The sequence below is a fragment of the Mirounga angustirostris genome, unplaced genomic scaffold, assembly GCF_029215605.1.
Source record: "Mirounga angustirostris isolate CCGP_5_RB_7025 unplaced genomic scaffold, mMirAng1.0.hap1 SCAF_5, whole genome shotgun sequence".
Lineage (NCBI taxonomy): Eukaryota > Metazoa > Chordata > Mammalia > Carnivora > Phocidae > Mirounga > Mirounga angustirostris.
Window position 1 is genome coordinate 158687626 of NW_026991713.1, and position 17436 is coordinate 158705061.

Genomic DNA, 17436 nt, shown 5'->3' on the forward strand with positions numbered 1-17436 from the left:
ACCGTAAAATTCAGATGTTTATGTTATGTAATCTTGAATGCTACCTCAAGTTCTTTGTGCAATATGGGTTGGAAATAGCCATATACAAATTAAACAGTTCTGAGACCTAAGTCACTGGAGATCTCTAGTGACCCAGATCTAGGGCTTTTTTTTTTTTAAGCTACTTTCCCCCCATGCAGATTTTTTCATTCATTTATCCAACAAATACTCCTTAAGTGCCTACTGCGTGCTAGATGTTGGGGATACACCAGTGAACAAGTCAAACAAAAGACCTGCTCTCCTAGAACTTACATCTAGGGAGGGAGGAAGATAAAGAGAGATTGCTATCGTGTCAGGTGTGGTGAGTGCTATGAAGGAAAACCAAGTAGAAGAAAGGGATGGGGAGTGACAAAGAGGGCTGTAACTTTCGAGAAGGTGATCAGGGAGGACTTCTGCAAGGAGATGAGGGAGCAAACTTGGGCATATCTGGGGGAAGATAGTGCAGTGGGAAGAGAGGAAGATCCTAGGAAGGTGGAGTGAACAGGGACCCACTTGAGTTTTTTTTTTTTAATGTGTTTTTTTTTTTTAAGATTTTTATTTATTTATCAGAGAGAGAGAGACAGAGGCAGGCAGAGGGAGAAGCAGGCTCCCCGCTCAGCAAGGAGCCCGATGTGGGACTCGATCTCAGGACCCGGGGATCATGACCTGAGCTGAAGGCAGACGCTTAACCGACTGAGCCACCCAGGCGTCCCGACCCACTTGAGTTTTAAAGCTTTGTTGGGGTATGTGGAGCAGAGTGCACGTGTTCGTGGGGAAGAGTAGGGGCAAGGCAAGGAATAATTAAGAGACAATTTCAGGAGACCAGGCTCAGGATCGTGGTGGCTTAGATCAGGAAGGAGGTTGGATAGGGCATACATTTTGAATAAAGAGCTGACAGAACTTGTTCATGTATTGAATGAGGGACGTAACTGAGAGGAGTTAAGGGAGACTCAATTTGGCTTTGGACTTTTGGCAGATGTCTATTGAAGCTGGGGAAATGGGGAGCTGGGTCTTTGGTCCCTAACTATGCCTACCTTCTCACATTGGTAAGCACAGGGACCCACAGTCCTCACAGGGCAAATCTCCTTAGCCATTTGAGAACTGGACATTGGTGCTGGTGGACAAGGATCACAAGCAGCCACCCCCCCAGTCATTCTCTGAAAAGGTGAAATTGATGATGACCACTGTAGTGGATAGAATTGTCTTCCCCCAAAATATATGTTCAAATCCTAATTAGAATCCCTATGAATGTGACCGTATTTGGACAGAGGGTCTTTGCAGATGTAATCAAGTTCAGTTACGGTAGACCCTAATCCAATGACCAGTGTCCTCAAAAGAAGAGCCAATCTGGACACAGACACAGGGGCATGGGAAGGAATGCCAAGTGAAAACAGGCAGAGATTGGGGTGACACATTGGTAAGCCAAAGATTATTAGCAACTGCTAGAAGCTCGGAGAGAGGCATGGAGCAGATTCTCCATGACAACCTAGACGGAAGCCTCTAGAAGGAAGCATCCCTGCCAACACCTTGATGTTGGACTTCTGGCCTCCAGAACTGTGAGAGGATAAAATCCCATGGTGCTAAGCCTCTCAGTTTCAGGTTCTTTGTTACGGCAGCCCCAAGAAACTAGGACAACCTCCAGGTATTAAGCACTCATCCTTCGCCCAGCACGGTGCTGAGTGAAGGTGTGCATGTTGCTCACTTTATCCCACCAAGATCCTCCACTACCATCGAAAGTGAAGAATCATTGTTGTTCCTATTGTCAACAGAGGAGGAAGAGTTATGTGAATTTCCCAAGGTCGTGCAGCTAGTGTATGGTGGCACTGGGACAGCTCCCAGGTCCTCTGACTCTAAACCCCATGTCCTAACCATTCTGCAACACTGTCCCGGGCCAGAGGCCAAGACTCCGGGCACGTTCTGCCATTTGGATTCACCAGTTAAGTTCAGCGCAGCAAACTTTGCAGCCAGGAGTCCCTGGGCTACTTTCCCACATTTTCTCTGCTGCCACCGGAGCGTTGTTATTTATCACATCTCTCCCAGAAGATTCTTGGGTAACAGATGTGGCTTGGAGTTTGATAAGAGCGTCACTTCAACACATCCTTTCAATCTGTTCAGAATCCTCACCCTGGAAATGGAGGGACAGCTGAACAAACAGCCCACGCCCTCTATGTTGGTATTAACTGAAGTGGGAACTCCAGAAACTTCATGAGACAATTGATGAAAAGCAAAAGCTCGCTGGCACTTAAAGAGACATTTTAGAACGTGGCCAGCCCCATGGCCGTGGCAATGGCTGTCTCACTCTCTGCCATTTTCCTCTCCCGTGCCAGTGTGTCAGGGCCTAGGGAGAGGAAGATCTCCCCCAAGCCGCTTCATGCTTGGAAGCCTGTCCTGTGTGTGGGCACATGCCTAGCACTGTGCCTGGCACAAAGTCTCCGAAAGAGCTTGTGGATAGATGAGCTGGAGTCACGGCTACAGTGTCAGCTCAGACCAAGACCCTCTCACCAAGTCAATGAATGGTTTGTTAGTGGCTGTATAAGAAATGGAAAAAGGAAATGACCCTTCTGTCTGTGGCCACATATTAGCCTGTAAGGTCCCAAGCCTCTCAGCAGGTGGTGTGGGTAGGAAAGCGAGGAACACGGCTGGGATCTGGAGCCAAATTTGAAACACTGTGGCAATAATAATCTAATAAATAATTTAAATAAACAAATAATTCAAATAATCTCCCATAGCCGGGGCCCCTGGGGGGGCTCAGTCAGTTAAGGGTCTGACTCCTGATTTTGGCTCAGGTCATGATTGCAGGGTTGTGAGATTGAGCCCTACATCGGGCTCTGTGCTGAGCGTGAAGCCTGCTTAAGATTCTCTCTCTCGTTCTCTCTCTCTCTCTCTCTCAAAATAAATAAATAAAATTACCATAGCAGAGCACTGGATACTTGAGATCCAGAGAATCAGACAGAATACGGCTAAGAGCATGGGTTTTGGAGATGGGTGACATTGGAAGCTTCACTTCCTGGTAGAGTGACTTTGGACAAGTCACCGTGCTTCTTTGTCTGCCAACCGGGGATAGAAGTTCCCACTACACATTCGGGTGGGGATTAAGTGAGATCCCATGCAGCGTAAGCAAGAAGTGGGAGTGGTTATCATGACCAGCCGCAAACGACCCACCCCCTTCCCAGGCTGACCCTCCCTCCAGCATCACCTTCATTTGTCCCTGCCTCTGAACCCTGCGCCATGGCCTCTGAACACCACCTCTTACCTGTCCAGTCTCCCGGCTTGGTGCCAGTGCCGCCCTCTTTGCTGGAGCCCTCCAGTTCTGCTAGAGATGATTGTTTGCTGCATCTCAGGTGGGAATTGGAATCCAGAATCTGAGCTTGAGTGCTCACTTCCTACAGTAATTCCAGGCCAAGGTTTGTGGATGCAGATAGTTTCATCCTAAGGAAGCACAGTTCTCTTCCCTCTGCCTGGAATATGCCTAGCTAGTTCTGTTGATCTTTCAGGTCTGTGCTTAGCTCTCACTCCCCCAGAACATCTTTTGCTGACCCACAAGTTCAGGTTAGGTCCTCCACTCAAACACTCACGGAGCACCCTGCACTTCTCTTGCTGGAGTGGAATCGTAACTGAATTCGGTAATTACTTGTGCAGGAGGGCGAGCTTCATTTGCTTGTCACTCCGTATGCCCAGTGCCCATCTCATCACATCCTAGACACTTAATGTTTCCTGAATGAATGGATGAATTGGCCCGCCTTCCAAGTCCTGGATAAGACTGGGAAAGATGACATTTGGAAGGCAGAATGAATTCCATCTCTGTGGCTTCTCTTAATTGAAGCCTTTAAAAAAATTTTTTTTGATTGAAAAGAGTGTGCACAACCAAACTCAAGGATTAAACAAGGCAAGGTAACAGGGACCTCAGTGGCAATGCTGGGTTATGTTCATGCACATATGAACTTAGATGAATCTGTTCAGTCATCTATTGCTGCGTGAGAAATCATCCCAAAACTCAGAAGTTGACAACAACACCAACCACGTATTATCTCTTGCGGTTTCTGTGGGCAGGGGATTGGGAATTGGGAATGCTCGCTGGTGGATTGTGGTTTAGGGTCTCTCCTGCAGAGGCTGGAGCTGGGACAGCTGAGGCTGGAGCACCAGGGGCTGGTTGGCATGTAGTCCCAGGACTTCTCCATGTGGTCTCATTCCTTGGCCTCACCAGCACGGTGGAGCCAGGGCTCCAGAGGCAGGTGTCCCAAGAGAAACTGAGAAGCTACGACCTCAGACGTCACAGGGGACCACTTCCACTGTATTCTGTTCATGGAGGCAGTCACAGAGACCTACCCAGTTTCAAGGGGAGAGGGCGTAGACGGCCTCTTTACTGAGGAGTATCAAATCTTTGTAAGCACCACAGAATATCACTTCCTTCATGACATGAGGAAAGAAGCTCTCAAAAAGGCCTCCAGGAGGGGCCAGAGAGGTTCCAACTGAAAAGAAGAGCTTGATGAGAATATCATGGAACAAAGAGAAGTTTCCTTCTTACTCCCATTAATGACTGCTGAGAAGGTGTTGGCAAAATCAAGACAGAAGCCTGTTTGACCTATGGATGGATACCTCCTAAACACCGTATTCAATGAATCGATTTTGATAGTACTTCAGTGTTCCACAGCTCAACAAATTTGGTGATTAGAGTCACAGGGAGGAGAGACGCTTGTTAAAATGCAGACTACCAGGCCACAGCGGGAAGCTTCTAGTGCTTGGGATCAGTTATTATAAACAAGTACCCTCAGGGGTCTGAGGGGAGCACCGTCCTTTTTAGAGAATGGAACTTGCCTTGTTTTCGGTTGCATACTGACCTGCTGCTATTTGGCTACCTGACAGTTTAGTTTTTATTAAGAATTTGAGCCACCCAAACAGTAATTTTGTCTTACAGGATCCCTAAGTAACAGAAATCTGCTCCAACTAATATCAGTAAAAATGGTCACTTTATTGGAGGGAGATGGAGGTTTTTTTCAGTGGGAAACAGCCAAGCCTCATGAGAAACTGGAACCAAGCCCTGGAAAGCAAGGCCTCTGCTCATTACCCCCAACATCAGTTTCTTCTTTGCCTGCATGTGGTAGAAAATCACCACTCTAGGCAGATCTGTGTGTTTCTCTCGTCAGGGGCGCAGTGCTGACTTGGCCCGGTATCCTGTTGCAAATTCTTTGGAGAGAGAATCTGATTGGCTCAGCTTAGGTCAGGAGCTACCTCTGATCCAACCAGCTGTGGCCAGGTGGGTCCACTGCCCAATCAGAAGGTTCTTCTAATATATTGCAAATTCTTTGGAGAGAGAATCTGATTGGCTCAGCTTAGGTCAGTAGCTATCTCTGATCCAATCAGCTGTGGCCAGGTGGGCCCACTGCCCAATCAGAAGGTTCTTCTAATAAAGAGTTGGAAGAATTGAAAGGCATGCTAGGATTCACTTCCAAATCAAACTGCTGCCACTGTGATTATGTAGAAACTTTTATTTTTCCTGATCTTTCTTGAAACACATGTTCTAGCAAAAAACTGGTGCCCGGCCCATTGCCACTCATTCACTCATTCCTATTGAGGTAGAGATGGCATGCAATATTCTATTAGTTTCAGGTGTATAACGTAGTGATTTGACAATCGTATACATTATGCTCTGCTCACCACAATGTTATCATCCATCACCATACAATGTTATTCTCTATGTTGCACTTTTCATCCCTGTGACTTATTTATTTTGTGGTTGGAAGCTTGTATGTCTTAATTCTCTTCATCTATTTTGTCTATCCCCATACCCCCACCCCTCTGGCAACCACCAGTTTGTTCTCTTTTTTATGGGTCTATTTCTGCTTTGTTTGTTTTGGTTTTTAGATTCCTTGTATAAATGCAATCGTATGGTATTTGTCTTTCTTTGTCTGACGACGTATTTCACTTAGCACAATACCCTTTAGGTCCATCCATGTTGTCACCCATGGCAAGATCGCCTTCTTTTTCAATGGCTGAGTGATATTCCACTGTGTACACACACACACACACACACACACACACACACACCCCATTTTCTTTATCCATTCATCCATTCATCTGTCAGTGGACATTTAGCCATCACCTAGTTTTATTAAAAAAAAAATTTTTTTTTTTTTTTTTTTGAGAGAGAGAGAGCAAGTGAGTGGGGAGAGGAAAGGGAGAAAGAATCTTTTTTTTTTTTTAAGATTTTATTTATTTATTTGACAGAGACAGCGAGAGCAGGAACACAAGCAGGGGGAGTGGGAGAGGGAGAAGCAGGCTTCCCGCTGAGCAGGGAGCCTGATGTGGGACTCGATCCCAGGACTCTGGGATCATGACCTGAGCCGAAGGCAGCCGCTTAACGACTGAGCCACCCAGGCGCCCCAGAAAGGGAGAAAAAATCTTAAACAGGCTTCACGCCCAGTGCAGAGCCCGACACAGGGCTCGATCTCACGACCTGGAGATCATGACCTGAGCCGAAATCCAGAGGCGGACACTCAACTGACTGAACCACCCAGGTGCCCCTACAAAAAAAATTGTATTGGAACACAGCCATACCCATTCATGTGTATATTGTCAAGGGCTGCTTTCCCGCTACAATGGCAGGGTTGAGTAGCTGATACAGAGATTGCCCTGCAAAGCCTACAATATTTACTATGTGGCCCTTCATGGGAAAAGCTTGCTGACCCCTGCTCTAGAATCCTATTCAGTTCTATGTCTAAATTGTTACCCAATGTTCCATGTGTGTCATTTCTACTCTCCTCCAGCCAATACAGAGGAATTTCCCGACCTTGGCTCATTTTCGTACTACTCCCACAATGTCAGAGGTGCTATCTGGTATTGGTTTATTCTTCCTTCTACCCATGTTGCTTAGGACAGGGCAAGGCACCGGAGTCTTTACACATCCCCGCTAATTGACTTAAAAAACGATTTCTACAAATGCCACAGTATTTCCTAAGGTGTGAAGCACATAGCATTGATGATTTGCAAGACGATTTTAGTTTCGCGCTTGAGACTGTTTGTAGGTGGTACATAGATGTGATATTAAATGAAAGTAAATCACATCATGATAAGGTTATGCTCTCTTTATGTTTTCTTTCAATCTTTCTAATTACTTGAACAAGAAAATCTTGTTTGATGACAATATGTATGCTGTTAATGATTCTCTAACATTTGCTAACACCATTTTTTCCTTTAACAAGGAGAACACACAGGGGCTGGCTTGGAACCTTCAGCAGCTAGCAATAGCTAGCTAGAATTTCTTAGCACTGCTTTGCTTTTATTTATTTTTATGCTGATCTTCCATTTATGGCTAGTGATACTGGCTTGCCATTAATAGTGGTGATCCAAAGTTTCCTTTTTCAGATAAATTTAGTTCAGTAAAAAATGTGACTAGATGTTTAAAATACTAAGCGAATAGCAGTTTAGGTGATAGGAAAAGATGTTTAAAAAAGGCACATGGATGACTGATTGAAGTTTGGGAAGCTTGTGTTAAAGTGACTGACAGGTGCAAAACAGTCCTGGTGCCCAGGGCAGGGAGTGACCCATTTGGTCTGAGTGTAACACTGAGGATTAGAGAAGGAGGTAGCAACGGAGCTGAATCTCTGATTTTCTGGGCAGTGAAAGAGTGTAGAAGGACACTGCAGACGGTGGGGATAGAAGATTCAAAGGAAAAGCAAGAAGAGGATGGAGTCATGGGATTGTGAGGCTTGTGGGAGTCCCTGAAGGATTGTCTGCACTTGACTAGCATGGACAAAGCTGCATTTTTAGAGCACTTGTTAGCTTGAGCAGGTTAATGTCTCTGAACCTCAGTTTGTTTATCTGTGAAGTGGGGATAATTGAAACAGCTGTAGGATGTCCACCCTGTCCCTGGTGCCCGGGGAATTCCCAGCCATCTGTCTTGCTTCTTCTCTAGGCAAGAGGTGAAGATGTCCCATCATGACTGCATCGACATTTGGGGTGTCGGAGGCCCCTCTGTTCTGTCTTGGGCAGTCCGGAAGGGGATGTTTACAAGAATTTAGGATTGTTAGTTAGATGATGCCTTGACCGGTGGTGATGGGTCAGTGGGGCTGTCCACACTCGAAGCTGGCTCAGCACCGAGCCCCTCCTACTGCACTCGGAGGGTCTCCTCAGCTGAAGGTTCTTCTTCCCGCCTTCAACCCCTCTACCCATGTGTCTTCTGGCCAAGTCACGTCCCTGCCTCCTCCCTGCACTTGCACCATCCCCAGCCTTCTCTGGAATCTGGGAGCAGAACACCCCCATCTCCACCTGACTCTTTACATCTTAGAATACTAGCCTCGTGGAGTTGTCCGTTTCTACCTTGTTGAGGGCTGGGAGAGGGAAAACGGCCTTTGAGGGCTAGCGAGAGAACTGGGAGGAGATGGGAAACACACTGAGAACACACAGCCTGGCTCGTTGAGCCCCACCCTGCCCCGTGGGCTGGCAGATCTGCATGGGGACTGAGTAAACGCCCAGCAGGTAGAACTCGCTCAGTTTGGCAACCCTTATTTCTACGGTGGGGCCAGAGGGGAGAAGTTGAGAACTGTCCTATGGTAGAGGAAGAGGAAGTGTGCGCCAGGAGCTTTCTTGCTAAATGCTCTAAATTCCTGGATCTGCATTGCCCGTGGCCGCCCTGGCTATGGTGAGAAAGGAGATGGTGAAAGCAGGAGATGGGGCCTCTGTGTGAGCCGGTGGACTCAGCCCGGAAGCTTCCATGCAGTCAGACTCTTACCCCTAGGATAAGAGCTGAATGGAGGTTGCCCAGCTGCCCTCCTGCCTTGGAGAGCCTTCTAGGCATCCCTCCCTCTGGCCTTAGGGCTCTGTTGCATTCTCTGGTCCTCCAGCTGTGTCAGGTATGAGCATTTTATTTGTGTGACCACCTAAACTCCTTGAGGATTCTTTTGGAGCTCTGGGCAAGTACAGCGTTTAAAGGCAGAGACTTTAGAGTCAGGTAGACCTGAGTTCAAATCCTGTCCCTGTCTCTAATTGAATTTGCTGTGTGACAGGCTTCTTACCCTCCGTGAGCCTTGCTTCCCTATAAAATAGGGTTCTTAAAGGTACCTACCTTCTAGATTCTACACAAAGGAATGAGAAATAACAAATGAAAACCACTACTTATCTGGCACACTGATAAGTGCTCAGAAATGTAGTAGTGGTGATTGAGGTAATTACCTGCCAAATACCTGACACAGTGCCTGCAGTAAATGCTTATTTCAGTCTGATTGCTTCTTCCTCCAGGAAGCCTTCCCAGAAGCCCCCAGGCCTGATCAGGTCTCTTGCAGTGTGGTACTGCCCTGTGCTTCTTCTAAGAGGCTTCTTGAGAACAGTACCTGCTGGCCACCGTTGCGTCTGACATAGTCATGACCAGTAAAAATAATGATGTGTCCTGAGCCACACCGATTAACATGCTGGGGTGGGGACCACAGCTGCATGGAAGGAAGCCGCAGGACTGCGAGAGAGGATGTTAAAATATTACACTAATCATCCCTGTAATTAATATCTGAAGTCTTTCTTCCTCTGGACAGCAGGGTCAGAGAACATGCCTGCTTATTTATGGCCATATTCCCAGTGCTTCGCAGGCTCTTAATGAATATTAAATAATTGAGTGAATAAGGGAACAAGTGCTCCACATTCAGTGTTATCAGGAAGGCACTCATGCCCTCATTCAACAAATATTTATCGAACATCTACTATGCACTATTACATTACACCAGTGAACAAAACAAGCAAAGATACTTCCCCGCAGGTGGTTTGTATTCTAGCCCTGTGGACTGGGCATTGGTGCATATCCCAAAGGGGTCAATATTTGCTTGTTGCTGTTGGAACCCTGCCTGCTGATTGGGTTCAGCCAGTCAAAGTGTGAGGTCCTTGGAGGATGTCATCCCTTGACTTGGTGTCCACGAGGGCATCTGGGCAGAGCTTGGAGTGGATTTGAGTGAACATGTCTTTCTTTCCCTCCAGGCCCTTCCAACCACCCTGACAGGCTTCCTCTCTCTCCCAGGTCATGCTCTCTGAGCGAAAAGGCACAGACGAGCTCTATGCTGTGAAGATCCTGAAGAAGGACGTCGTGATCCAGGATGACGATGTGGAGTGCACGATGGTGGAGAAGCGGGTGCTGGCCCTGCCTGGGAAGCCGCCGTTCCTGACCCAGCTGCATTCCTGCTTCCAGACCATGGTAACTCGCCTGGGGCGACCTGGCCATCCCGTCCCCAGGGCTTCACCTGAGCCATCCCAGCAGCACCCACCTGGGGCGACCTGGCCATCCCGTCCCCAGGGCTTTGGCCTGAGCCATCCCAGCAGCACCCACCCCCAAAGCGACACCTGGACCCTTTCCACTCTAGAGACAGGAAGATGGTGTGCCCGGGGGAGGCTGCTGAGAGTTTCCGAGGCGGCCACTGAGAAGCTCTCCCCTAGGCAGATGCTGTTTTGATGAAGATAAAGGAACTTGGGCCATTGGCTTAATAACCAACCGAGCAGGGTTTTTCTCAGACAGCCAGAGGTGACTCGGGGACAGCGACTGAGAACTTTCGGTCTCACAATATGCGATGTTACATCAGAGGTTACAGATGAGAACGAGTGGGAAGGGCCACAGGGCGTGTGTGTTTAGATGGTTAGTCAGCCCTCCAGACCCTGCAGATGAATGCTTGGGTGCATTCTGCCAGTTGCGTGGACTTCCTTAAGGAGGGGTTGCCTGAGAACACAGCCTTCGGAGGACCCCCCAAGGGGGGAGTACAGTGTCCAAGGCAGGGGCTTGTGAGCACACAGCTGTGGCTCCCAGGAAGAGAAGGGGACATTTGTGCACTCTCTGCTATTAACTGTGATTTCAACTCTATCTGCAGGAGCAAGGGCCATCCCTTTAAGTAACCTCTTACCTTTTCCCTGTTCAAATGAGACCCTGGCCAACATCCCTAAGGAGGGGGTGGCCAGCCCCCAAATACAAAAAGGGACAAAGTTATTCTTGCCTTTGGGGCTTCTAAGGGCCAGTGGCCCAGTGACTTAAAGATGCCTTAAGGGATTCTCGAAGATTATTTCAATTCTGTGCAGCTCTCACTATGCATGCTAATTTTAGAGCCCACCCCCTATGTGAAATGGGACGCTTTTGTATATTGCATGTAATTTAAAGCTTGGGACTTCCTCTCTCCGCCAACATCAGCAAGTCCTGTCCTCTGCTAAGTTAGATTCCACACCCCCAGCCTGGAAAGATCTAAAACTGGCCTTGGGGTGGGTTTTATCAATACAGACCACACATCAGGCTTAGAACTGCCTTTTGTGAAAGGGGCAGAGCTGGGATTTGGCTCCTTCCCTGTTCTGAGAAGTCTTTTGATACATTTTGGGGCCGTAGGGACTTGGGTTCAGATCCTGGCTCTGTCATCTACCACTGGGTGGCCTTCAGCAAATTGTAAAACACCCCTGGCCTCAGTTTGCTCATCTGTAAAATGAGCTAAAAGTAGCTACATCCAAGGTGGTTGTGAAGAGGAAATGAGACTATCCACGAGAAGCGTTTGACACAGTGCTTAGTGCCAGGTCAATGCTCAGCAGATATTACTCACTCATTTCACAGGCATTCGACATTCGTCTTGGCTTTGACCAAGTACTCAGGTATAGAGCCAAGCAAACCAGGTCCTGTTTTTGAGAAGTTTATGGTCTTGGAGCAGAGGAAACAGACATGGAATCGTCACAAAACAGTGCAGTAGGGGATATGGTAGAACCTAGAGAAGCAAGTGGGTCCCCAGATTGTCCCCTCATTGCCCCTACGGTATCTGTGCTCTGGGTGATATGATTATCTGGTGGGGTCCAGTTCTAATTCCCAGATAGTCTCCCTACCGCAGGCCATCAGGGGAGGGCACATTTTAGGCAAGTGTGTCTAGTGTTCCCTGCAGGGACTTGGTCCACCAGCCTCATGTGGGGGTCTGCTGGGTGATAGGTCTCCTAGAACGTCCTTCACTCGACTGCAGGCACAACTAAGAGCTGGGGTCATGTTTGCCAAAGTACGGCGCATGCATCCCTCTACAAAATGGTACAAAGGGTGACTTTGGGTGACTTTGGCTGGTGCATAAATTTTAAATTACATTCACCTTTTATTTTATTTTATTTTTTTAAGATTTCATTTATTTATTTGAGAGAGAGAGAATGAGAGACAGAGAGCACGAGAGGGAAGAGGGTCAGAGGGAGAAGCAGACTCCCCGCTGAGCAGGGAGCCAGATGGTGCGACTCGATCCCGGGACTCCAGGATCATGACCTGAGCTGAAGGCAGTCACCCAACCAACTGAGCCACCCAGGCGCCCTCACCTTTTATTTTTTTTAAGATTTTATTTATTTATTTGACAGAGAGAAACTCAGCGAGAGAGGGAACACAAGCAGGGGGAGTGGGAGAGGGAGAAGCAGGCCCCCCCGCGGAGCAGGGAGCCCGATGCGGGGCTCAATCCCAGGACCCTGGGATCATGACCTGAGCTGAAGGCAGACGCTTAACGACTGAGCCACCCAGGCACCCCAGATTACATTCACCTTTTAATCCGCTTTAATTCTGAGTGCCTCAAGGGAAATGTTTCCATTTGGTGCCAGCACCCCTGTACTATCTTTTTTAACACTTCCCTTTTTAACACAGAGTACCAGGCTTCAGGTTCTGAGCTTTGGCAAACACCAGGTTCTAGGTCATTGGTTTGCTTTTATTTTATATATAAATATATTTTTTTTCTTTTTACAGATTTCTTCTATTTATGATAGCACGGTAAAGTCTTTCAATTTTTAAATTTTGAGGTATTATAAGGCAAATACAGAAAACCACACAAAATAGATGTTTTAGTAATGAGTTATTAAGTTCCTCAAACCACCAGCCAGGTTGAGAAACAGAATTTTGGCCAGCCACTCTGGAATCTTCTTCACGTTCTAATCTCAATCTCCCGGCCAACAGTAGCTTGACTTCCTTGCATGTCTTTACAGTTTTATCACTTGAGTCTTATCAGTCTCTTAATACGATAGTTTAATCTTTCCCATTTGTAGAAACTGGCTGTGTCTTCTAAGCTTGGACCAGTCCCTTTATCTGCTGAAGATCCCCGGCTGTTTGACCTGGAGCATTTTTGGTCTGGATTTAGCTGACTGCAGTCCTGGGGCTCCTGCATGTGCTTTCCTCCCCACCTCATCCTCAGTGTTTTCCTGCAAATTGGTAGCTGGACCTAGAGACTTGGCCAGACTCAGGTCCAATCCCTTTGGTAAGAATGGAGGAGAAGGTGCGCTCTTTCATTCAAAGGCGTGTAACGTCCCGTGTCCCTCTTTCTATGAAGTTGGCAAACCACTGATGCTCACGCAGTGCCTCGGTCCCTTAATGGTTGATATCCTCTTCTGTCATTTCTTTTTCGTGTATTCATTGGAATGCCTCTGGGAAGACGGGCTGCCCCTCCTCAGTTGCTGGTGGCACCGTTCATATAGGAAAGGCAGGATCAATGTTTGATCCTTTCTTGTTATTGGACAGTTTGTCAATTAATTGGTTCGTGATTATGCTCCAAAGGTGACTAGCATTTGCTTCTAAAATAATATTTTTGCCTAAAAGAGGAGAGTCAAGGTAAAGAAAAATATGAAGTGAGCCCTAGGTCACATCCTACAAGGGTCTTGGCACAGATGGTGAAGGGAATTCCAAAGCTGGAGTTTTTAGGGAATTAGGTGCTAAAGGCACTCCAGGGGTGGCAGAGACAGGACCAAACTAGATTCTCCAACCTTCAGCCTCCTTCATCCCTCATCTTCTCTTCTTCCCATTGGGGTTCCCCAAGTTCACTGACAGACGTCAGTAGATCAAGAAGAGATCTTGTCCTCAAGCAAGAGGCTGGACCAACTTGGAGACCATTTTCAATTTCAACTGAATGTATTGAGATTGGGGGTATTAGTCTAATGTGTGTGACTAATACTAACTCATTAATATAAATACCTTTGTTAATAATTTACTGTTTGAAAAATGATAGTCGAGTGGATTTGAGGTGATTCTTTTCATCTTGCCCCCCCCCTCACTTGTATTTCAGTATGCTTTCTGGCATTAGACAGTGGGGATGGAGTTTACCTGGGACTTGTGTGGTGCCCTGGGCCCCCTCAAGGGGTGCCACATGTCAGGGAAGAGGGTCTGAGAGCCGAGAACACAGTTCAGTGGCTTTGAGTCTTATGTGCGGACAGAAGCCCCGTGTAGGCAGCCAACCCACAGTCTCCTGATCCAGCCAGGCCAAGGATGGAACAGATCGCCACCTTGCTGGTGCAGATCAGAGGAAGTCGCTACCCTGTCTCTTAAGGGCTGTGTTGTGCGGGGAAAATGTAACTTTAAATGTCACCGGTGTGCTTGGCTTGAGGCGAGGCACCCGCTGACCTGCGGCCAGAGTCAGAGGCCACTGTGCCCTCCCACCTCCTGTTCACCCAGCAGCAGATAGCTTCTTCCAGCACATATATTTTGATTTTACATAAATGTACTTCAAAGACACAATAACACCTACTACACATGAGGCCCAGGGCTACACTCGAAGCCACATGACAGCCTTTGGACAGGTCCTGTCATCATCCTATAGGACGAGCAGACTGAGGCCACACAGCGAGTACATTTCAGGGTCAGGATTTGAACCCAGGCAGCCTGGCTCCACCGAGCTTTACACTTAACCGCTACAAGTATGAGGTCTTTTGAATGCGCTGAGTGTGACTCGCTGGATTTCTAGTCCATCTGACACCCCCAGGGCAGAGCCACCAACAGCCAGCCTGTGTGTAGGCTCCGGCGGGGACCCGAGCCCTGACCCCTGGCTCACCTCTCACCTGTTCAGGGAAGGCTCGTGGCGCTCCTTGGCTTTTCCCTCTCCAGCGCGGAACTGACTCTCCGTCCGAGCATCCACCATGTATGGACTTGGAAAACTTCATTTCACTTCTAGCCTTGCCGGAAAAATCTTGCAATGGAGGGGATTAGCTGTCACCTCACACTGTAGGAGAAAGGCTGGGGGATGTAGGATGTTGGGTAGTTTTCCCTAACACAGCACGGGGTCCCAGGCCCACTGAACTCAGAGCCCCTGCTTCTGCTAGTACGGGATGTTGAGTTGCCACCCAATGGGGCTTAACGGGGATGATAAAAACAGCAACCAGAAACAACAGCCAGTGTTGTGAGCACTTCAGCCTGGGTCACTCGGCAGGTACTCTCCCACTGTATCCCCCCAGCACCTCGCCTGGTAGACGCCGTTACTCCCCCTGCTTTGTAGGTGAGGACACGGGTATCCGGAGATGTTAGGTAACTCATGCAATGTTACGCAGTAGATAAGGGGCGGCGCAGGGATCTGTTCGGCCAGACTCCAGAACCCCAACCTTGCTCTCCTGCCCCTGCCTCAACTCCAGGTTCCTTTTCCCAGTTTATAAGTCATTTTTACATTAAGTCTTGATTACATCCAACTTTCACAAGAACACTATAAGCGAGGGCTGTTCACGTTTCGGCACAAAGGAAGCCAACCCTCAGAAAGGTGAATCGGCTGGTACACAGTTGGTAAGTGGTGGGTTTTCTAATGCCCCTTGAAGGTGTTCTTTCTACTGTTCACCTACTTACCCCGCAAGGATCTGGCAATGATTGGAAAGGTTTTGTGGTGGAAGGGATTTTAAAATGTAGGGAGCCCTGCATATGCATTAGCAAGGCTCCTTTTTGGGGATGGCCCATGGAGGTGGCCTTCGGCTCACACTCACCTTCCAGAATTGCGTAGGCCCGGACCCCCTGATTGGTGCTGCTGAGGAGGAGGAAGGCTGGGCTGGAATAGGCAGCCTCTCTGAAGCCAGCATCCCCTAAAAGTCAGATCATTCCTGCCAGTGGACGGAGGCTACTAAGGCTTATTGATTCTGTCAGCAAATATTTATTTGTTGAAATAAATGTGTCAGGACCCAGCTGCATCCTTGTGAGGGGGACATCAGTGAACAAAAGAGATAAAGTCCCTGTTCCTTTAGAATTTACATTCCAATGGGGGAGGCAGATAATAAACCACAAGAAATAATGGGGCTAGGGCGCCCGGGTGGCTCAGTCGTTAAGCGTCTGCCTTCGGCTTGGGTCGTGGTCCCAGGGTCCTGGGATCGAGTCCCACATCGGGCTCCCTGCTCCGCGGGGGGGCCTGCTTCTCCCTCTCCCACTCCCCCTGCTTGTGTTCCCTCTCTCACTGTCTCTCTCTCTGTCAAATAAATAAATAAAATCTTAAAAAAGAAAAGAAAGAAGGAATGGGGCTATAGAAATGGAGGGGTTGGGTGGGAGAGGTGCTATTTTTGATTGGATGATCAAAGAGAAGTCTTTCTGATAAGGATGACATTTGAGCAGAGACCAGAGCAAGTGAGGGAGCGAGGCATGTGGCTATCTGGAGGCAAAGTGTTCCAGACAGGAGGAGGAAAAGTGAGTGTAAGTGCCCAAAGCGGGAGGGAACATGCTCAGTGTGTTTGAGTTGCAGAGAGGAGGCCAGTGTAGCCCAAGTGGATTGTCATTTTGCATTTTGTGACCCAGAATTCCTTTATGAATCAGCTACTTTTTAAAAAAAAATGACAAATCTAGTCTAATGTGCTGCAAACTTGGTATGTTTTTCTTGCAAGCAACTTTGAATTTTGAAGATGAAAGATCCTAATAGAATAAAAAAAATTCTGAAGATGGACAAAATAGATAAACAGGAAAAAGACACCCACCGCCATGCAAAACAACTTTTGTCATTCTTAGAATGATGCAAATTTCATTTCAAAAAAACTTATTTCGAAAAGCAAAGTTCCATCGGAAGCATTCTCAAAAAAATTGGATGAAAAGAATCTCTGACAAATACGCATGGCACAACGTTAACCGAAATGAAAGGTATTCGATTTTATTTAAGAGATGATTCTAAACATGTTATAACTGAATATACACACGGAAAAGGATCCGAAAGAGGCGCAGACAAATCAAAACATTGCTTTGATTTAGGGAGAGGTCCGTAGATAATTGTCTTCATTTTGAATGTGTATGATTTCAGAAATGTCTCTCATAAAACAATTTAAAAGTGTTGAATGTGGGGCGCCTGGGTGGCTCAGTTGGTTAAGCGACTGCCTTCGGCTCAGGTCGTGATCCTGGAGTCCCGGGATCGAGTCCCGCATCGGGCTCCCTGCTCGGCGGGGAGTCTACTTCTCCCTCTGACCCTCCCCCCTCTTGTGCTCTCTGTCTCTCATTCTCTCTCTCAAATAAATAAATAAAATCTTTAAAAAAAAAAACCAAATGAGGGCGCCTGGGTGGCTCAGTCGGTTGGGCGACTGCCTTGGGCTCAGGTCCTGATCCTGGAGTCCCGGGATCGAGTCCCGCATCGGGCTCCCTGCTCGGCAGGGAGTCTGCTTCTCCCTCTGACCCTCCCCCCTCTCATGTGTTCTCTCTCATTCTCTCTCTCTCAAATAAATAAATAAATAAATCTTTTTTAAAAAAAAGTGTTG

The 17436-nt window shown here is 47.6% G+C and overlaps 1 protein-coding gene across 2 annotated transcripts in view; it reads left to right on the forward strand.

Annotated features, from left to right (window-relative positions):
- Window positions 1-17436, forward strand: part of PRKCB (protein kinase C beta) — a 326799-nt gene that overhangs the window by 255857 nt on the left and 53506 nt on the right. For both annotated transcript variants that reach the window (XM_045875171.3, XM_045875170.3), the window contains exon 10: window positions 10016-10189. In XM_045875171.3, coding sequence (XP_045731127.1) covers window positions 10016-10189 — 174 coding nt within the window. The remainder of the gene's footprint in view (window positions 1-10015; window positions 10190-17436) is intronic.